The sequence below is a fragment of the Anolis carolinensis genome, chromosome 4 (assembly GCF_035594765.1).
Source record: "Anolis carolinensis isolate JA03-04 chromosome 4, rAnoCar3.1.pri, whole genome shotgun sequence".
Lineage (NCBI taxonomy): Eukaryota > Metazoa > Chordata > Lepidosauria > Squamata > Dactyloidae > Anolis > Anolis carolinensis.
The window spans coordinates 198,932,447-198,955,872 of record NC_085844.1 but is presented as its reverse complement, the minus strand read 5'-3'; the positions used below and the strand labels follow the sequence as shown (position 1 = coordinate 198,955,872).

At 37.4% G+C, this 23,426-nt stretch overlaps 1 protein-coding gene across 22 annotated transcripts in view; it reads right to left on the bottom strand.

Moving 5' to 3' along the window:
* The window catches only part of nfasc (neurofascin), a 250,239-nt gene that overhangs the window by 23,777 nt on the left and 203,036 nt on the right, over positions 1-23,426 (bottom strand). For 10 of the 22 annotated variants that reach the window (XM_062978542.1, XM_062978538.1, XM_062978537.1 and 7 more), the window contains 3 exons: positions 14,170-14,391; positions 8,549-8,737; positions 6,497-6,637 (listed from right to left, as the gene is read on the bottom strand). The exons of 7 other annotated variants lie outside the window; for them this stretch is intronic. In XM_062978542.1, coding sequence (XP_062834612.1) covers positions 6,497-6,637; positions 8,549-8,737; positions 14,170-14,391 — 552 coding nt within the window. The remainder of the gene's footprint in view (positions 1-6,496; positions 6,638-8,548; positions 8,738-14,169; positions 14,392-23,426) is intronic. 5 more of the 22 variants (XM_062978543.1, XM_062978544.1, XM_062978552.1 and 2 more) reach the window with 2 other exon arrangements.

The following is a 23,426-nucleotide window of genomic DNA, read 5'->3' as shown; positions in this document are numbered from 1 at the left end:
TTTGAACATGAATCCTTTGGGAAGTAACCCCAACTGGAGCATTTGCTTTACAAGCCAAAGATCTCAGGTTCAATAGCATCACTTGGCACCCCCTTTTTAAAACATGGGTGATGTGACCATATATATATATATGTACGTGTGTGTCTAATAAAATGTGTACAGATTGATTTCCTATAAGAAAGTTTCTGTAAAGCTTGGAAAGATGGAATATCATTGGATTTTTCCCCCTCTATCTTATTAGCTGATGCTTCTCTGAAGCTATATGTATAACTTTAATTGACTCAAGGTATCAGGTGCCACCCCCCTAGCCTTTGTCATTTTGACATTCTCCCCATTTACTGTTGGCAACTGATTTACCACACAGCCGCTTTCCCTGTTAAAAGCTCTATTGTGTGAGAGAAGCACACATATAAACTATGAACATCTTTTAATGGAACAAGTTTTTTGCTAATTGCATGGACCTGAGAAATGCATTAGGCTAAATTAATCTACAGAATTGGGGCAGTGGGAATGGAATTATGCTAGAGGCCATGGGAACAATGGTGATTCTATTAATGATACAAACACAGAAAAGCTTTCAAGGAATGAAGAAAAGTTATGAATCTAAAAGAGATCCAGAGGTAACAGTTCGGATAAGCTAATGCATGGAATAAAAGGCAAAAAGGGTGTTCTTTATAGAATAACAAAGATTCTCTCCAAGCATATTCACAAAACACTGTGCCTTAGCAATGTCAAAACTACAAAAGAAACCTATCAAATGCCGTTTTCCCAAGCTACTTAAATTTAAATTTCAGGAGTGAACAGTCTGTTTTGTGATCCATGCAGAACCCGAGAGCCTCAAAAAGTGTTTTAACAGCTCTATACATGTGTTGTTTATGATTACTGATGAGAGGGACTGTGCATCTCCAGTTCCTCTCATCATTGCTTCCAACCTTTGGATATACAGCATTCGCTAAAACATGAACAAAGCTTTATCAATGGGAATATCTGAGCCAACCTATGGATGCTTGTAGGTCAGTATAGCTCCATGCCCTGATTACGACATGGACTATCATTTATATGATTGATATGTGAGAAAGGTGGTCTCATCTTAAATCGAATCCATTCCAAGCCTTTCTCCATTTCATTTTAGCTGCCTTCCTGAATTTTCTCTACTTCAACCTCTTTGGCTTTCCAGTGAAAATACAAAGTGCTAGAGTCTATTAGTGGGCAGAGTTTTTGGTAGGATCACCAGATATGTCAACAGGAAGCTCCCAATGGCAATCATTCCATCACCAGGTTCTTTCTGCACTCATTCCAGATGTCTAGATCACGTTTGATCACTGAAATCTAGAAACACTTTGAAAATTATTAAGATACCCTAATATTTTAAAATGTTAGATACAACAACTAGAAATGTGAAGAATAGTTATAAGAGATTTTGTGGCAATGGATTGAAATGCTATGCAAATCAATGTTCTATGAAATATTGCACTGATTCTAAAAAAATGCTTCATATTTATATGAAATGTCTATTACAAAATACAAAGATACTAATAATGGTGTAGTATGTAAAGACAGAATGTGTCTGCGTTTTGTATATGGAAAGACATTACAGCAGCATATATTTGTGGCCTTTTATACTATTTATACTATATTCATTAAGAAGCAAAGAGGAGAAAGACATCTTTTTTTTGCATCCAGATACATTTGTAATTAACCTCAGCCCTTTTAAATGTAAGTCACTACTGCAAATCTTTTTTCCAATTAGCCAAAAATTCAACAGCATCAGCAAAAGAAAAAAATTGCAATTGATAAGTCAAATTTCCATTAAACTAAATAGACTGACATCTTTAGAACAGAGATTTTGAAAAACAACCAAAAGAAAATGGACACTGCTTTCTTCTCACAGGTATTAATGATGGCACATGATGGGGCTGGCTAACTCTGATCTGTCACATCAGAGGCACCCAGTGAGGAGGAAAAAGGATGAAGAGAAAAGAGGCGTCGCAAAGTGAAATGAAGCCACTGAAACAGTGCAGCTCAGACAATCTTCTGGGAAACATCAGAGGAATAAAAAATATATCCTGGAAGTCTTAGTCACTGTGTAATGAAAAACTCCTGCAATATATGGGCAAGTTGAGACTTTTTGTGCAGACAACACATCGGGAATATATGTATCTCTCAGCTTAAGTGTCTTCTTTTTGGTACACAGGGGAAAATTCTTTCCTCCTTTCTCAAAAGAAGGGAAGTGAGAGTAGCAAGGGAAAGATATCTCACTACATTTTTATATAAAACCTTTTGGAGGAACGGGGCATATAATTTCAAGAAATATAGTACTGGTATTTTGGCCTTTCCTGTTTAAGTTGCACACTAAAGGATGGTATCCCTCATGACATGCAGCTTGAACGCCTGCTTGTGGAAGGCAGCATATGTAGCAAGAGAACTGAATCCTTTCAAGCAAAGATGAGCAACACTGACCTTCTAAAGGTCGAACTACTATTATAATCCCTTACCATTAGCTATGTTAGCTGGCAATAATAAGAGCTGCAAATGAAAAACTTCTGGAGGAGCATGTCTGCTCACTTTCACTTTACAAACATTTTTCAGTTTTCTAGTAAGTAGAGAACTGAAATATCTTGATGCAGTATAATGGGAATTGCTGAAACACTGTGCCCTGAAGTTAATTCTCTAGTCATGATCAAACTCATGTGGAAAGCAGCTATGACTAGGCATGGAGTGGTTCTGTAAGTTGTTCAAACAAGATTTGATTAAAAGTTATAAAAAAGCTGAACTTCATGCTTACAGGAGAAAAAAAAGTTTCCGTCAGGAAGAAGCACCAAATCCGTGCCATGATGAAGTGATATATTTCTCTAAGAGTTCATAAAAATTGTTAGCTACCACTTATTCAGTTGTTTTTCCCAAGACATTATAAATGGGAATTAAAATTCTCATAATGGTTGAAAATGAGTGAATGTTTCTTACACATAATAATGGAAATCAGAAATCTTCATGTAATTTTAAAATTTAAATCAAAACAGACAACAGAATTCATTAAATATACATGTATTGCATATTACAGGAGCTATGCTGCCTGCAAATGTCTATATGGATTTCACAGGGCAAGCATCTTCAAGCAGTTTTCAGCAAAAATACATAACTGCCCATATCCAATTGCTGAAATACACATCTTCAACACCATTTTGGAATAGTGTTTCTACTAAGATTGGTCCAACATACTGAAACTATGTCAAGGTGAAATGTACAAAGAGTAATATATTGAGACTACAGCAAGGAAGGGCTGTGTTATTTCCTGGTAATTTCTGTTGTTGTGAGATGAAAATTTAACTGTGACCAAAATGTGGGATGCCTGCCTTGAGTCCCCACCGGGAGAAAGGTGGGGTATAAAGTAAGCAAATAAATAAAAAGTCAGAATAAGGTATTATACATAGTACTACTATAATTTTAAACTTCAGTCCAAGAAGTATAAGTCAAGGTTCATGTACGAAGGGACATGTAGTTATCTTCAAGTCAGTGGTTGATTTATGGTGACCCTATGAATTTTATACTTTTGTACATTCACAGGCAGTTTGCAATTGCTTTCCTCTGAAATATAAGCTAAAATACCAGATAATCCAACTATTAACTAGGCTCAGGCTTCCCCTGCTTAGCTTCCAAAATCAGATGGGTTCAAGTGCCTACAGGGTATTTAAGCAATCTATCACAAAATTGGCAACTAGAGTGTCAGATATTTTTGGTTCTAAGCCACCATCTAGGATAATGAGAAGAAAGTCCTCTATTCTGTACATTAGTATTTAGAAAATGATACCCCAAATATAGTAACAACAAGACTGACAAAAGATCCACTAAACAAAAGCAGATGTGGTCAGAGGTCAAACTCTAGCTTTGGAAAAAGAAATAATTTTAAAGGTGAGTAGTGGAAAGGATCCCTATAACCTTTTAAAATGCCAAACGGTTGATCCTTGAGATAATTTCCCCCCTTGTCTTTCTCCTAACAAAGGGCAGTCCAGGAGAGACAGAAGACTGCCGAAGACCCCTCCCAAAACACTTGTCCTGCCCTAGAAGACCCAAGCATTTTATTTTTACAATTTTTCTTCTCAAATGTCTTCATGAGCTATCTCCTGCCATTTTCTGTTCTTAAAGATTGTCAAACACAGTTTTACTACTGATTCTGTCTATATTTAGGGTCATTTTCTTACTTTTCCCAAGTGCAATTCCTGTGATACTCTTTCAGTTAGTTTTCATAGCCCCCACTAACTGCTCCAGTTTCCAGTTCTGCTGCTCACCGTACTTTTTCTTTCATACGAATACTAATCTGTTTCTCTGAATTGATTTTTTTCTTCATTAACTTTCATGTCTTCCTAACTAAATTTGAAAGTTATCTTCAAATTCTCCAGACTCCTATTTATTTTTAATAGGTATTCTTCTAGTTTTCAGATATATTTTAACCCCCACCAAATGTCCTTTTGCTCACATCTTCATCTTGTTTCCCCCCCCCTTTTTTTTAGGGAAGATTGTTTTTCTCTTATTAATGTCTTAAGATTTCATTATTTCAACTAGCCTACATCTTCTTCTCTAGTGTTTTTTCTTTATTTTAAAATTAATTTCTGCCCAAATTAAAATGAAAGTTGACTGGGCTTGCGTATGCTTGCTTTGTACTGTAGTCAAGCACATAATGTATAAATTTTTCCTGTGCACTCATACATTTTCAGTCAGACTATTTTTCTCCAACTCTTTTTAAATTCCACCATAAACGTAATTTTATATTCTAAAAGTTGGTTTAATTAGATTAGTTTTCTAAATGATTAAAAAACCCATTATTTTACTGACGTACTATTCAGAATAGATGTCAAGCATTCACCTCTCTCTCATGATCTGCTTCCTCAAAGGGAACTGAGATTAAGCATAATAAATTAAATATGATGATGTTTTCTTAACTTTAATTATTATCTGAGCTGATTGCGTATTCCCAGAAAACCTGAAAATGAAGGTCTAAAAATATGACATATACACTAATATTGTAGTCTCTCAGTTAACTGGCACCTACAGTACATGCCAGATAAATGTAGTTTCTGCTTGCTTGAGAGTTACTATTAAAAACAGGCCTATTATAAATGATATTATAAACTCTGTATTGACTTGATATTGAATTGAAATACAGTAATTATGAACAAAATAAGAATTAAAGATGAACTTAACTTCATGCAACACAGAATTACTGTATTTGTGAATTCAGTATGCAATTTTAATTACTTAGTTCTGGTTAACTGAGAGTCTACTGGACGTGTTAATTTCAGACTGCTTCCATATTAAGATGACAAAGGCACTACTTTTTGCAGCTACCTGGAAAGGGAAGCAAAACATAGGTCCTATGTAGTACTTAGTATATCATAATTCCATTTAGAAATGCTTTTCTTCGCTGCCAAGATTCTATTCTAATGATTTCTCACAAGTAAATCCAATTCAACAAAGACACATTCCAATGTTGATTAAAAGCCCCCTGCTTGCAGGTTTTGAGAATTTTTATTGCTTCATATGTATTTTAGCTGGAGTATTAACTTACTGCCTTTTAATTAGTTTTCTAAGATGATGCTATAATTATTTGTTCCCTTTCTTTTTTTATAATGAAGGAACAAACATGAAGCTTTCAATAAAGCAGAGGTAGCTCTGTAACATTTCAATAATACGTTATCAGTTCATACTAGACAGAAGAGCAACACAATGGTATTTTTTTTTTTGCCCCTGACCCCTATCACAATTCATGTATGATGAAACCTGGGGGAACAACACAAAATACACTAGAATACAGACAACATTGGTCAGCATTATTGACTGTAGTATGGTTGATGCAGATGTGGGAATAAATAATGACAACTTCAAAGAAAAATCCACACACCCCAAACTATATGGGAACACACAAAGATGATAGAAGACAATGTTACTACTTATGACTTTGTTTGGTGGTATGCACATGCTACATATATCTACAGACAAATCTATCATTTGATATTAACTTTACTCTTCACTTTAATAAGTACCAGATATAAATTCAGCCATATTATTGCATGTGCTCATGCAACAGCTGGTATCATGACTATGAGCAGCACAGATACACACACACGAACAAAAACACAAGCACAAATAGCAACAGAAAGTACATTCCTTATTTTGACGCTGAAATAAAAAGTCATATGGTTCTGCCCTTGTTATATGTCTTCTCATTCCAAAAAAGCAAACCTGTTGCGTAAGAAAGCTATATTAAGATATTTTTAGCAAGCAGAAGATAGTCAAAACACCTTCAGTGAAGATGATGCATCTCAGTTTGGCAGCTGTATAATAAGGGCAGAGTATACAATGCCAGTGAAGGAGAGGCGATGATTTCTCCATGCAAGCCTGAATTCTTCCACCTGACGCAGTAGCATGAAACAAGCAGCAAAGCTTGGGATGGGATGCACCTCCAAAATGGAGCAGACAGTGAGGCTGAGCCCCATCTCACCTGCACTTGTCTCAAAGGTTACATTCGAGCTGATTGTATCGTTCCCTTTGACAAAAACCCGCACCATGTACTTCTCCCCAGGAGTCAGGTCAACCAGTTCCGCATAGGTTTTAGCAAGGTAAGATTTCACAGTTTTGTTACCTGAGAAACAGAAACTTCACATCAAAGGCAGCTACCAGGAAAAGCAGAGATTAACCTTGTCCACAAATTCCTATCAAAACCAGGTTAGGGCTACTGAGGTAACATCTGTTCTTGCAGATGTCAACAACATGACTACAAAAGGGGTTGGTATCAGCAGGGTGAACATCCAGGATCACTGACACCAGGATGCATTTGTTCATGGGTTGGTGTACAAAAGCTTTTTGAATCAGCTCAATCAGCCTGTTTAAAGGGAAGTGGTTGTTTTAGGCATCGTTTAACTAACCTAATTGAGCACTTGTTTCGATAACCTTAGGCTGTGACCAGATGGAAGAGTCTCACACTCCTGGTTCGGTGATTTCACACAAAACCAAGAACGCACTGAAGAGACTACAAGAAAGAAAAGGCATTTCTGCACCACCTTTTCTAGGAAACACTTTATCTGGAAAATGAGAGATTGAGTGCTGCAATCCTGATACAGTCTTAAAGTGCCAAATGTGTGAAATCATTGACAACAATTCTTCCAGCAGCTCTCTTACGGTAGATTAGAAGTGCCCTTGGTGGTTTAAAATCAGCAACATTTTTCAAAGGGCAAAGGGGAGGGGAAGTAACTTCTGACCATAATGAAAAACATGCAGGAAAATCAGAATATTACATTATATTACAAGTACATAGTTAAAATCTTTCACACTTAAAGCACATAAATAGGCATTGTTTGTAAATGCAGGATATCAACCTCCCACACCCATGGGGTAGTTTTAATTTTCTGGATGAAGCATCAGCATAACCATAGAAAATTAGCAGGCACAGAAACCTTAATATGCACTGTCACAGGAAAAACAACAACAAAGGCTTAAAACATCTTAAAGACGAGCAAGTTTTATTCGGTGCAGTCTCTCATGGATTGTGGCGCACTTCCTCAGATGCAGGTAGGCTATATCCCATGAAGCTTACATCAAATAAAAGTTGTCAATCCTTTAAAAGACTCTTTGTTGTTGTTTTTCTGTAACAGAGTAACACAACAACTCTCTAAGATGCAACAGAACTACTGGATTTTCAATCCCTAGAAACACATTTGATAGTGGTGGCTAAGTTTACGAGAACATCAGGACTAGGAATTTAAAATCACTGGAGTCTATAAAGGCAATCACAAACCTTCTTTATCAGTATATTCCAGTGAAAGAAAGAGACCATATTTTTCAACAATAGGCAGTTTGGCCTGTACATGGATCCTCCACAGTATTACTAAAACACTGGCATGACAATTCTCCAAATAGCTGTTGCTTTCCCCCGCCTAATGTATAGGATATGATTTGCTTCAGCAAACTACAAGACTTAGGACATATATTTAAATGACCCATAAAGCCAGATAGCACTATTTTAAAAGTATATATACAGCACTTCAGTACTTCAACACTGCATATTTTCTCTGATTTAAGTCCAGTAAATCAGCCGTACAGGAGGTAGATGTTTAGATTTGATCAATTTAATCATTTCTTACTGAAACACAATAATTCTTCTACACAATGATTATATCTGTTTGGTTTTTTGGGGATCCCAGTCCATAAACACCATTATTATTGTTCATTAACCAAATCCTGCTGTTACAGCTAGATCTCTAGATTGCTAGATATCTGCTTTATAGCAATTTCATTCAGTGAAGCTATGCAGCCATCGCAAACTCAATTAGCCTGGTTTTAAAATGGAGGTAGGTCTTATTGGATGCACTGACCTGAAACCACCATTCAAAGTTAAATTGCACTGAGGACAGCAACACAGAATACAATTCCAATGTAATTTGAAAGCTATATTAAACACCATGCTTTCCTCATCCCCCCAAGCAACATCCATGCACAAATTAAGCAGCAGGCTCAGTTACACTATAATTAACATTGCATGAAAGGTCCATTAAACCTCTGAGAGATGGCAGGCTCTCTGGTGGCATTAAGGACCCCGCAGCATTCATGTGCTCCCAATGCTTACTGTTGATATACTCAACCACAAACTCAGTATCAGGATCAAAGGTGTGGTTCCAGGTGATGTTTGCCCAGTTACTGTTAGGTGAAGCTTTTACATCCCAGATGAAACGCTTTCCAACACCAGCTGGTGAACAGGTTAGAACAGAGGTTAGTAAATGAGATTATGTATTTAAAAAGAGGTATTCCAATAATACATCAATTAACTTCTTTCTTTCAGGAACAGGAGAGTCAAAATACATACAAAGAAACACCAAATGTAGTATACACCAGATTCTGGATTCTTCAGCTGTATCTCTATCACTTTGTGAAATTCATTATGAAAAACCTTGTGCTGCAACTTCAAATGGAATGCCACTTTAGTATTGAGAGGTACCTTTTTCTGCTTTCATTTCTGTGTCCTTTTAAAATATCAAGCTTATTTATAAACCTCTCTTTTATCAGATCTGGTTTTTTTTTATAAAAAACAAAACTTAAAAGCAAGTATTACATTCCTGCTCAAACCTCTCCATAATCATTTTGTAATGTGAGCAATTTGGGACGTGATGCGCATTTTAAAAATGTCTGGAAAATGGGCATTTTTCTTTGCCAATCATAAAGTCAGACTGCGTCAGGGCAGTTCCTGATTCCTTGCTATGTAATGCAGAAAGTCATGTCCCCATACTGATTTCCTGTCTAGGAGATTGCTTCTTTCTTAGACCCCTTTCTCAGTAGGTTCTGTTATCCCAATTCCATACCTCTCTCTTTGATGTTTCCTATCTCTGAGGAACAGAACATGACCAAATATCATGCATATTCAGATGACATGAAAACTGGGTGTTCAGAAGGGCTAATTCAGTGTGACGACCAGGAGTGCTTTAGCTAATTTCTGATAGTTCACACAGCTGAAAGGAGGTAGGAACCCAAGCCTGGACAAACGTGGGCTGTGCACTTCCATTCCCGAGATGAATGCCTTTATGAGAGAACATATTTGTCCTGAGGGAACATACGTTTAAGTACTGAAGAGCTCAACTGAGAGAGGTCTGAATAATATAGCAAACATATAGCAAGAATTACCACTACAGTTTTAGAACCCAGCCTGTTGATTGTTTGCTACAAAAAGCCAGGGTTTGCATTGGATACCATATGGGTAACATTGTAACACTGAAGTGCTGAAATAAATTATAATATAGTCCCAATGCTTGAAATCCTTTCATATTGCTGATTCCTAAGCCATTAAGAGTTTAGATGCTGCATCTCCAGATAGTTTGCCTACATAGGAAGATTGATTAAACATAAAAGAATTTTTCAACATTGCACCAAACTAAAGAGAAATTCAGCAGACTTCAATGTGTATTTCTTTATGTCTTAGTCATAGGCAAACTGGGTGAAAAGTGATATTATCTTTTATGTCTGTATTTTATAAAGAATACACAAAGTGACTGAATTAACTGTTCTTAATACAATCTTTTGTGTGGCAAAATCAGCTTAATAGTTGTTGACATATTTGCACAGTGGTTCCCAACTCATGGTTCTTCAGGTGTTTTTGGACTTCAGCTTTCACAATTCCTAACAACTGCTAAGCTAGATGGGATTTCTGGAGTTGAAGTCCAAAACAACTGGAGGACCAAAGGTTGGGAACCACTGCAATAGCACAAAGTTTCTATTATAGATTACTAAACTATCTGGAAGAAAGTGCTGCTGAATTTAGTAAGAACTACACTTGAGTAAATATGCATGGTATATGATGTCAGTTATAAACACTCAATGGGAAAAACTGTATAGCATACTAAAGATCTACGGGAACCTAATTTGTCAACAAGGAATACTTTATAATATTCTCCTTGTTATATCTAGTTTCAGACTAACTATATGAGACAGCTTTGCTCTATAGTTTACAGTGTCATGTGAATTCAGTAATAGTTGCCACTCTAGTTTGCTCCTCTCTCAACTAACACAGATCAACCCCACAAAGAAACCTTAAACAAATAGAAGATTCTGAGGAGTTTTTCCCCAAGAAGAAACAAATCAGAGTAGTTGTGCCCAGCTTTGCACAACATGCCAAATAAATAATAGAATTTCATTTCATGGTTTGTTTAGCCATTCCTACTGCAAACAGGAGTGATCGAGCATATGTAATATGTATACTAACTTACTTATTGTCTAAAATTCACCACAGCTCTTGTAGGTGCCTGGTTTATTGTAGAACAGTGGTTCTCAACCTGGGGTTCCCAGATATTTTTGGCCTACAACTCCCAGAAATCCCAGCCAGTTTACCAGCTGTTAGGATTTCTGGTAGTTGAAGGCCAAATAAATAAATAAATATGGGGACCCCAGGTTGAGAACCATTGTTGTAGAATATGGACATGCCCAATCTTTCTTTGTAATGAGGGCATATTCTTCAACAATAAACACAGTCACTGTACAAAGTAACTCAGGGCTTATCTGCACTAGCAAATTCACCATGAATGGAGGCCTGGCTATGTTCATGGCCCACAACTACTTCTAGTGAGTATCCCTTTTTTGGGTTGTTGTGCATTTTCTAGGCATTCTTTCCTGACGTTTCACACACATCTATGGCAGGCATCCTCAGAGGTTGTGAGGTAAGCTTTTGGAACATTGCCATACAGCCCAGGAAATGCATAACAACCCAGTGATTTTAGCCATGAAAGCCTTCGACAACCCTTTTTGTTTGTTTGTTTTGGTCTCATCTGACTATGCCCTGCCTTGGGCAAAGTTAGTGGAAACCTTTAAGTTTGCTGAAAAATCTGGAGTATCCCATGGTTTGAGGTGATCTGGACACCTGGATCAGATTTAACTCAGCCCAATCTGCTGTCCAGACTGGACATCAGCCCCCTTTCCCAGCTGCCCATAGATCTCTGTGTGAACCTCTGGCCATCGTGGGTGCCTCTGCTGGCCAACTAGTATAAATGAAGGAAGCAGTTGGCAGAGGTGCCTATGCAACCAGGCAATCCCCTCCCTTTCTTCCTGGCCATGCCAACAGCAGAACAAGATACCCATGGGCACACTGTTCTAATGTCAGTAGCCAGGAGGGAGTGGCAGCGGTGGCAACATGGAGGTGAGATGCATGCTGCCCCAGGGGAACAAGTGTGTTCTCTGGATGTTTGAACAACAGTCTTGAATTCGACTTGGTGCAGATGAGCACTTAGAATCCCCCCTCAATCATTTTTGTGGATTGCTACAATAAGCAATTTCTATTCCAAACAATAAAAGTTTCATTTTAAATGCCTATACATTTCTTATTTTGATCTGTCAATTAGCACTGCATGCTCATTCATGCAACATTAATTTTGAGCAGCAAGCCATTTTTGAGAAATTCTTACACCAACAGATACAGTTCCAAGATAGGTACTAGGCTGAAATGTCTTTGTTTGGAATACATACAAGCATTCCCACTGAGTCCAGCGAGACTCCATGCATGTACAAGTTTTTAAACTAGTCTTAATCAAGTTACTGGGATATGTTTTAACATCTCTTTTTGAATATAAAGTTACTGAAAACTATTAAAATGACCATGTTGTGATGCACTTGTAACAGAAGACATGCTAGCACAGAACTAAGTCAGAAAATTTCATTGCCCAAGTATTTTTAAGGCAGAATTTGGTAGAATATCCATGTTAGGAATAATAGCATGTGGTTCAGTTCAAGTCTTCTTGACTTCGAGAGAAAAAAATGTGTATGGAAGAATATTGGCAATATACTTTCTCCTCCTAAGGTGAATGTTTGAACTAGGAAAATCATGGTGTATATCTTGCTCCTGCCATAGACTGACTATGCAAAGATTCTGAAGGCTGACTTACAAATGCAAAGTACAGGCATGTCTCAGTTAACAAAGCCTCTGACAAAGAAGCTTCTTTAAACAAAGTCTTTTTGAACTGGAAAAGAATGGGATTCTATTCTAGCTGATCATTCTGCAGTTGTGTGTGCTTGCCCACAACAGACAAGGAAACTACAACTACTTCCAGAATCCCTTATCAAGCTGCATCCACAACTAACAAAAGGGAAGAGGGATCTGCCTCACCAGCTACATCCAGAATATTTTTTTTTAAAAAAAACACAAAAAGAGAAATAACAAGAAAAATGGAGGCTAGAGAAAGAAAAAAAAGTTATCAATGGATGCATTTGGAAGGAAACCTTCAGATAGTCTCTAGAAGGTCAAAAATGTTTGTTTTATTATACAAGGCTTACCTGATCTGATTGTTTCATTGTGCATTGAAGTTTGTATAAAAGGTCTGCTGAAACATATTGAACTGCTCTTCTTTTTTATGTGGTGCAGCAACCTATGCTTATTCTTCTGCTACCAAATGCATCTACTTTGTTAACTGAGGTACACCTATATATTGATAACTACCATATTGCATGAAGTATTACATTGAAATCCAAGTGGCTGCAGACATTTTCAGCTAAAGATTTTAAACCCCTGGTGCTGCATCAACAATTATTGGATTACTTTAGCACTGGGTAGGAATGGAACAAAAACTCAAAAATATTAAAAAATGTATGAAAAACATATTTTTGAGCGTTGAAAGCTTTTGACAAGAAAAATCCTGAATGGATGTGAATTTTTGCAGTTCGGGACTTATTCTATGCAAAATCTACACATGGTTGTTTTGTATAAAAACCATGTTATCTGTGCAGCACTATATTTCTTGCATGTAAAATATTTCAACATAGAAATATATATTCATGCCCACAAAATGCTGTCATTTGGGATTTATTCTGATTTGCATAGAAAACAGCATCTACTCCTGTATTAGTAACTACCATAACTGGACAAGGATGTATGCTGCTGCATGGCCACTTCTAAGCATGTTCCAAGGTTTCTTCCTTCTGACAGCAGACCTCTGTACAGCCTGTTATGTCACTTCTGAAATTTAGGTAGTGAAAAGATACTTTTTGACAGAGCAAAAATCCTTGTTAAACAACTGCAAAACGTCATGCGTGTCAAGAAAGGTTCTTTGAATCCTGACTGAAGTTGCTCAGTTAAATTATCAATGACATTCAGTATGCTTTGGAGGGCTATAAATAACTTTTGGGCTTAAGTTAAACATGATTCTTAGTCATGCATGTACATAAATAAATAGGTGGAGCAGATGGCATTTTGCATAAGAACCATGAGGATTATCCAGTAGTGTGAACATAATTGAAGTGCCATTGTGGTACGCTTTGTTCAGTGTTTGGTGTTGTTAAGTATGTATAAAACATCTCTGAAAAATAGATTTAGGGAGATCTCAACCCAGATAGTGGCACTAGAGTCACAACCCTTCCACACTTAAGACCTCAGCTGTTCAGCATAGCAATGTTTGATTTTTAAGACAGATCTATCTCTCTGAAGATTACAATTAAAGTACGTTTATCGTAGTTACATAGTAGGTCTCTGAATGTACAAACCAAACATTTATTTTCATTCTAGAATTGAGAAAAATCTCCATATTGGATTGTTTAAAAACACCCCTACCTTGATGCTAAGCATAAAGTATCAAAATATTTAGTTATAGCTCAGATTGTTAAGATACAGGAAAGAGGAAAACACAGTAGCAGAAGTCTCTATGGTGATACCTAGAGTGCTAGCAACCACCGCTGGAATGGTAGCAACTTCTGTAGTGGTTGTAGCTTCTGTGATGGTTGTTGCTTCTGTAGTGGTTGCAACTTCAGTAGTAGTGGGAGCTTCGGTGGTGGTGGTTGCTTCTGTAGTGGTGGTTGTGGTGGTAGCTTCTGTGGTGGTAGCTGCCACAGTTGTAGCAACTGTAGTTTGGTCGATGGTTGTTGGAGGGATTACAACTGGGAGAGGGAAGTGTAAAAACTGCATTTTTGAGATGTATTTTATCTATTTAATCTATTGGTTTTGTCATTTTCTGATGCAAAATAAATATGCATGCAAGAGACAGCAAAATAGACCAAGACACAGCAAAGCGGATCAACACACACATGATAGAACATGTAAACTAACCAAGTACTCTGCATAAAGGATGACAAAAGTTCAAATTGTGTTTTCTTTTGATTGAAAGCCTTTTACTCACAAGAGTTATGAAATTCAAAGGCACAGAGTGGGCAGGTGCGCGCGCGCGTGGGTCTTGGAATCTCTCAAATAAAGAGACATGCAAAAATTCCTGTGGGCAAACACAGAGTAAACATGCAGAAAAAGCAGCAGGCAGTGGGAGACTTTAGCCTAAGATAAGTAGCTGCCCAAAGACATGCTATTTGATTTTGGCTTCTGTTTACTGACTCAACAGACTGCTTCTCTTAGTAAATAAGAAGAACCTCTAAGGGCAGCATATATAGGCATAACTAGGATGTCAGACAAATGAACACATAAACTCTATGGGACAACATGAAAACTGGCCTGGCTTGCAAAAATGAAACAGTTTATTGATACAACACAATCTTCCCCAGCCTGGTGTCCTGTGTCCTCTAGATTTTTACATTGTACACCCATTGTACAAGGTGGCTGTGAATGATGGAAACAACAGTCCATCATAACTCAATGGGTAACATTGGGGAAAACCAATATAACAAGTGTTAAGTCCAAAATTTTATGACTGTGGGACAGAATAAAAAGCACTGTCAGTGGGAAATTGTAAAAGGTATAAATTCAGTTTTTTTTGTTTTGTAAGGCAGAAATATGAATATGATATTCTGAATCTTTATGTGTTTTATATCATTTATAACAAGTTATTCCTTCTTATAAGTATCTATTTTAAGACTGTGAATTTAGTAGACTCCAAATTTGGACAATTTCAGGAAACTTATATTTTCACCAACAATTATTCTTAGTCAATGTCTGTGCATGCATTTGCATACATACAGAAGAGAAATTTTAGAGTAATTTAGACCAGAACATATCTTTCTAAATATTCTAAGGTTATTAAGCATGTATCTGGGGATCCTTGTTTTCCTCCTAACAAAGCATTTTTTTTCTTTTCAAAAATATTTCCCCCCAAAACAACCAAAACAACCAAGTATACATTTTACTTTTGTTCAGATTAACATTTCTGAAGGTCGCTTAGTCACTTATGCACTGCAAAAATAAAAATAAAATAAAATAAAATAAAAAAATAAAAAGAGACACACATCACTCGAAAAGGAAGGCACAACTAAGGCCCTAGTCTTCCCAGCTTGGATGGGATGTGTCAAATTGAGGGTGCTGTCTTCTGAAGGACTGTTCTCACTTTAAACAAAAGGATAATCTGAAAATATCATATTTCATATTACTTTCCCCACACGACAGTTGCTGCTTCTGTTTGAACAGAAACATCAGAGTCATGTTCCACTAGCAGATATTGCCATGTACTAAACTATGGAATTTAGCCATTCTAAATGCATTTGCTAAATTAGTATAGTTATGTGTATTTTATAGAAGGTATTTGGGGGCAGGATTTGGTACTTTAAAGCAACATGGGATATGAGATATGGGTTGGAAAGAAAACACAAGTTTTGAAGGGGTTCCATTTGCTGACCCCTAGACATAACTTCTAAAATTTCAGAATTGCTTCAAGAATTAAGCAGCCCTGTAGGGCTTTCATTTATATGTAAACCAGGTGATTCTCAATATGCTTCTTATTTCTGAGTTAATGGTGCTGGATTGGTTTTCTCCTCCATTCTGTAATGGCTTTTGTGAGAAATACAAGCAAAATCAACACATCCCTTATTCTTGGGCTTCTGGATACAGAACCTGAGAGATCTTGCCCAATGCAAAAATCTCACAAAAACACAAGTCTAGTCTTGCAAATATTGTTAGAGGAGTCAATTGTACATTTTGAAAGGTTCTTTAAAATGAAAGCTGCCATTTCATTTTTTAAATCATAGTGGAGATCTTTAAAGATGATTCAAGCTGCCAAATCCAAAATGAGATTCAGAGCACCTCACATCTTTCGAAGTGAAGTTATTTTAAAAAGTAATGCATTCCAAATAAAGCCCTCCACCCATCAGTAGATACTATAGTAGCTACCAAGTTGACCTTAAATATAAGTTGAGGGCAGGTTTGGGACTAAAATTATGGATTTTGGCTTGACCCATGGATAAGTCGAAGGTTATTCCTGGGAGAGAGGAAAGCACCAATGCCACATCAGAGAGGCAGCCACCCCTGGCCACTGCTGCTATTTCCTTGTCCAGCATTAAATAAAGACCAGAAGCAGCACTGTGAAGGAGAGAGTAAAGAAGGTTGGCATTTCTTTAAGGTTTTCCCAGGACAGACCAAGCTCTTGCCTTTCACCACTCTACTCAGAAAAAGTGATAAGTATTAAATTACAGCACTCACACTAACCCAAAGATAAGTTGATCCAGTTTTTGGAGCTGTTTTTTTTTACTTTTTTAGACCTATATATGAATATATAGGGTAATTATCATTATAGTTTCAGTTTTGGATATGATATGTTAGATTGATTAAAGATTGATTAAAACATTTCCCTTAATTTCTTAAAGAATCTACCACTGAATGTTGTGAGCCACTAGCTTTTGGAAGAATGTACATGTTGCCTCCACCCCCTTGTCATTGCCTGCTACAGAACAAGAGGCAATGGTAGGAGGCAAAATCGGAACCACATAATATCCTCCATTAAGTGAAGTCAAGCACTTCTAACTGTAAAAGATTAAAGCTACATCACAATAGGAATAATGTTATACCCCATTAAGTTTTGAGTGCAATGTATTGTGATGTTAATATAGTTAGCGAGGAAAGGAATTATTTATAAGTAACTAGTTATTTCCAAGCTCATGACTTAGATTCTATTCTTTACTATATTATGGTATGCTTTTTATGCTCCATGCCTTCAGAAATATCCAATTTATTGCAAGGGAACAGATTTTACAGGAGTAAGTAGGTATGGTAGGTACATCTTGCTTATATGATACATCGAAGTAAAATTAAGGCAATTTGTGATAAATGTGTCTCTTTTTAAATAAATAGCTAACAGCTTCTTAGAACAACCAGTCTTTATATATTAGAATGTTTGATTTTGAATTTCATGTAAGACCCAAATGCCAGGAACCTAGAAAGCAAAAAAAAAAAAAAAAAAGTATCCTAATGACTGTCTTCTCTAAAAGCAATAATGGTAGCCATTTTGTTTTGTTTTTTGTAGAAAGGGGTTTGTGCTAAATAGGCTATTGATAAGATGAACCCTGTTCCCTTGAACTCGTAAAATTTGGCCTTAGGCAGCCAAATTTTCTTTAAACAGACAATTAGATTTGAAAACTCTTAACAAAATAGTATGTTATCCAATTTATCATGAACCACGCAAAGCAAAATTAAATTAATGCAGCACAACCAAAACTGTATTGCTAGGGCATTTTTTAGTCAACAGCTTCTGCCAAGAAAAGTTCTTTTTGCAGCTCATACATTTTTTTCCCGAAGCTCTGCAAGAACTAAAAACACTTGCTATCCTTATTTCTCACACCTTGCAATTTCCAAATTATTTCATTGAGATGAGTTTTGCTTGGCTTTGAATTAAAAACAAAAAATCTGACAACTGTTTCCCCACACATTCCTCTATAATGTTTAAAATGCATATATGTTTAGGAAAAAAGAAAAGGAAGGGGGACATGATTGTTAACAATAATATACACAAGTTAAAGAACTGTACTCTCCACTTTCCTCCTGGAAGTAGCTGTAATGGCAGTTTGATATCACAAAGCTTTAAATGTATCTGCTTCCACAGTATTATCCATGCTGTATGCTTGCCCGTGTTTAATATGAAAATGGCTCACAATATGAAAATGGAATTGAAGGCATCTTTTTAGTCTTGCCTACACTCTTCCCAAGGTCAGGACCTGAATCTAGAAAGGATGAATGGGAAAAGAAACAGTGCTTTTGGCTAATGACACTGTAAATGGGCCCTTTGTTAGCTAATTCAGGGTGAAATAAGCTAGTCTGGGGTTATGGCAGGAGGTCAGGCTACACGATAAAAATGGATGCTCCTTAGCTGTGAAAACCTTGATGGGTTTGTTACACTGGTTTCCAGGCAAAGTATCTCTACAAATTGTTGGCTTGTTAATGGGAAGCTTCAGCTGCCAAAGTCCACTTCTTTGTCCATAGATGTCCACACCTCCCTACACACTACCATGGTTTCCTCCTCTTCCTCCTCATTTTTTAGTAACTAGAGTGCACAGTATTTACCACTTAAAGTACAACACATAGTTGATGATCGACTACTGTAATATTTGAGGCTTGAGATTGCTCAAACCCATATGTGATAAGATTCAGACTATCTTTCAAAGAATTGAGGAAGGGGGGTCAACTTAAGCTTTAACTTCTGGAAAAAAAAACCCAGTTAATTGTTACAGCTGACAATAAGCAGATGTTCCTGAATAACTTCTCAGAGGTTATACCAGTCTGTAAAGTACAAAGCAAAACCAGCTCTTTCCTCCCTGCTGTGCACCAAATTGTCTAAATAGAGACAGTTCTTTTTCCATTTTGTAGCTACAGTTGGTAGACTTTAGTCCCCTAAAGACAAACTATATTTTTTCTTATAACAATAGTACAAGAACAACTACTGATAGTGCTCAGCAGAAATCCATATCAGTGTGCCCTTAATTAAACATGAATCTTGTAGAGTTGTGAAGTGGGGAGTGCATTATCTGGCTCAAACTACTTTGGTTATGATGTACTATTCTAATAAGGAATCATATTCCCTATCCCTAAGTTCAGTGGGGGACAACTTAGACATATCTTTTTTATTCTTATAATGCAATGTGGCTTATCTGCTAAATTGGAAAACTCTCGTACATGAGAGAAACTGTTCCCTCCCTTCACAGATGCATACAGCTTCCACCTGAAGTCTGACTTCCTTGGCATAATAAACCCAGCAAAGCTTTATATCTTGAGATGGATTTCTTTGTTATCAAAAGTCTTGCCATCTCCCAAGGCTTAATGCAAATAATGAGTTGGCTGAAGTGTCTCTTTTGTCATCTAGCTCTTGACCTCTTTGAGGCCTTGGAGGGGTCAGACTCTTGATTTTATCAGACAGGTTGAGAATGGGAAAAATGACTGCAACATTAAAACATTCTCATGAATTGCTATGACAAATGAGGCATTGGGCCAAAAGATTAATTAAATACACTTGAGATAATCACAAAAGCAGGCTGGGCTACTAATGTCACCCCTGCTGCTAAAGACCCCTCCCCGCGTGAGCACCTACAGTTTCACAGAGGTGGATAGACCTCTGGTAGTTTGTCTTTGAAGGAGCCTCAACGAATAATGCATAACAGAACTGCATTTTTTTTAAAGAAAAGAAGATAGACAGGCAAAAACATTTGACATGGACGAGGACTTAAAATCAAAAGACATCAAAGCTCCTGAAAACAGTCGGGCTATAAAGATAGCCCTTCAACCTGCTGTTTTTCTTCAACAACATATAGCTGGGGAAAGACTTCAAAAGGTGCAAAGAAACGACTAAGACATAAAGCAGCTGGTATATGATATGTTAATAATAAGGCATGTGTGTGTCCTGTTTAATACATCACAGCAGACACCACCACTGAGGTAGCATTACACAGCATCATGCAAAAGCACAGCCACCCAAAGGGGAATGGGTGGGTGGGTGATGACAAAAAGAATGTCAGACAATACTGAAGGAAAAATCCACAGACAATCCTTTACATACCCAATGATTAAAAACAGAGGGAACCTATAAGGTATGCTACACAAAACACATTACCCCCCTCCACTTATTTGATTGATTAGTCGCTATAAGTGGCAGATTGCTGTGGCATTTTAAGACCAAGTTATTCATTGTGCCAGGAGCATTTTAAAAGGCAATTCATTTTTGGGTGGAAGATGCCTCCCATAATGTTTATTTTGGACAGCAGAAACACTGACAGGTTTGTTAATTAAACTCTATCCTGAAGCTTCCTAATTTGTTTACTGTGTAACATCATTCTGTTTAAAGATTATCACAAAGCACTCTGTCTTTCTCCTGGCATGTCTTCTTTACCAAGAGGATGCAAAAAGTGGGTATTTTATTTCCTCTAATTCATAGGAGCATTGAAAGAGATGTTACTATACTAATATTTTTGTTTCCTTCCACTCTTTCAAAGGCAAACATATCACCATGTTAGCATTTTAATGAACAAAGTCAACCCTTACTTATCTAGCTTTGTATTACTTAGACAACATTGTCCTCAGTCAATTCGAATATATTTAACTGCCAGGAAACTAGTGTATAATTTTAGCATAAGTTCACTGGCTTCATCTTTTGGAAAAGTTCTAGTATGTAATTATACATACCTCTGTATAAAACTGCCTTAATCACTGTTAAATATGGCATATAGGATTATTTTGTGATATCCAAAACTAAATGCACTTAGGACAAACAAGCTGTTGCATGACCCTAAAAAGCTGACCTTAAGTGGCTTTAAGCAGACCACAGATGTTTAGCAGTTACTTCATAAGATGCCTGACACATCCTCAAGAGGGAGTTTCTCAAAAAAAGTAAAAAAAAAAGGTTAATGTGCTCCATTTTTTCCACTTTTTCTTTTTACTATAAGCACATATTTTGTAAAACACATAGGTGTTTATCATGCATTTAAAATTAAACCATTCCTAATTTAATAGCACACTAAGTACAATAATATATTACAGCCCATAAGCATTGGTGCTGTGAAATTCAGAACTCAAAAGCACACATTTAGGGCTCCACTTGCTGAATGAATAAAAGGGTCCTCAAATACAGCAGGAATAGTGATCCACATTTTGAAACCAGTGAACAGAAATGATCATTAAGCACACTAACTCTCTCTCTTGCTCTTTCTGTAATGCTATTAAATTGAAGCCAGAAAACTACAGAAATATTTTTCATATATACATAGTCAAGTGTTTTGCTCATTGCAAGAAATGGGAGTGCTGTAGAAGAAGAATAAAGGAAAGACTGATAGAAGCTTGCTTTAGGCATTTTCATCCTTATAATATTAATTCAGCCTCTTCCAGGATCTAGCAGAGACATGTGGCCTCAGATGTTTCTGGACCAGCCTTCCTACCAGCCCTTTGGCTAAAGGGAAGGGAGCCGAAATCCAAGAGCCCCACATTTCCTGTACTGATCTAGGGCTTTTAAGCATCAGTTCTCCATTCTTATATCTTTTTTTGATTATACTTCCCAAGTAACAGTTCTACAGGGATACTGTATATGTGATGAACCTTTTTAATTCAGTAACTGACCTTGGAAAACCTTTCTAGGAAACAAAGCACTGGTTTGAGACTCAATAAGGAGTATAACAACAGCTGACTATGGCATCTGTTTTCGTTGGATGAATAATTTTTCATGAAACATTTAAAAGTTGTGGGAAGGGACTTCCAACACAAAATTTAATTTGGGCATCTCTAGTTCATTTGAAAGTTATAAAGCTCTACCAATATTTCTGATTGCAACCAATGTAATTTACAAACCAATATTCTGCTTTTTACTATTTCTTCTTCTTCTAAAATATTATTTTAAAGAAAAAAAAGGAACCACCACCAGGGAATACTGATGAAAACATTCACAAGGTAACATTCCCAACACTGTTGCAACATTCAGAAATAAACTGAACAGGTATCCTCATTCATCAGTATGAGTACCAATACTAAACACCTAAAAAGGCCAAGGAGTACCATAGACTATTAGCATGGCCTGATGCAGGTGCAGGTTGTGTGCTTTCAGGCCATTGTACCTTATGGCAGCCCTAAGACTCTCTTATCAGAGGGTTTTCTTAGCAAGGTGTGTTCAGAGGTGTGTTCCCTTATGAGGCTGAGAGTGTGTGACTTGCCAAAGGTAACTGGGTTTCCGCTGCTGAACAGGTATCCAAATTTTCCAGAGCTGCAATCAAATGTACAAACCATTACACTTGACTTTCACTCTGGCCACCCACTGAAAAACATTTCTAAATATCACTGCAGCTACACAGTAAATGTTACAGGGGAAAGCTGTGCCAAGTATTACCTGATATTACAGGCATGGGCAAACTTGGGGCTGCATTGTGGGCCTTGCCAGGAAGGCTGGGCCAGGAGAGAGGGGGGCCAGGCACACACTTGGTGGGGAGGGCCAGGAAAGGGCAGGGCACAGGTCATGCTCAGGTTGTTCTCCCGGAATAAGGTTGGGCTGCTCACCCCTCTTTATGCTGGGAGAAAGGCAAGACACGGTAACTGCCCCGATCCTCCCCCGCTGATCCTCGGGTTTTCCTCTTGCTGTGTGCCTTCCTCAAGCCATTCTCCTGGCATAAGGATGGGGCCACTCACCCTGTCCTTATGCCAGGAGGTGGGCAAGACATGCAGTGGCTGAAAGTGCTCCAGAGGACTCTCAGATGCCGCATGCTTTCCTCCCTCATCTTTTTGCCATAAGGATGCAGTGGGTCAACAAGTGGGCCAAGAGGACAAGGCCAAGAGCACAAATAAGGAGGGCCTGAGGTAAGTGCCTAGGGGGCTGCATCTGCCCCCCAGGCCTTAGTTTGCCCATGCCTGTGATACTAGGATGGGAAATGAGTGTCCCTGAAATTGGTCCTAACTGTTAGTCATGTTGGCCTGGTTTGATGTCGGTGGCTCATCATTATTTCCACATTACCTATACTTTAAAGCAGAGGTGCTCAAACTTTTTAAACAGAGGGCTGTTTCATGGCCTCTCAGACTGCTGGGGGGCCAGACTAGTTTTAAAAAAACATAAATGAATTCCTATGCACACTGCACATATCTTATTTGTAGCACAAAAAACAAACAAATAAGAACAATACAATATTTAAAATGAAGAATAATTTTAACCAAAGTTGTTTCAAACTTTGGTTGGCCCTGTCTAAAGTTTAGGGCAGGGGCCAGGTAAATGACCTTGGTGAGAGGGCTGCATCTGGACCACAGGCCT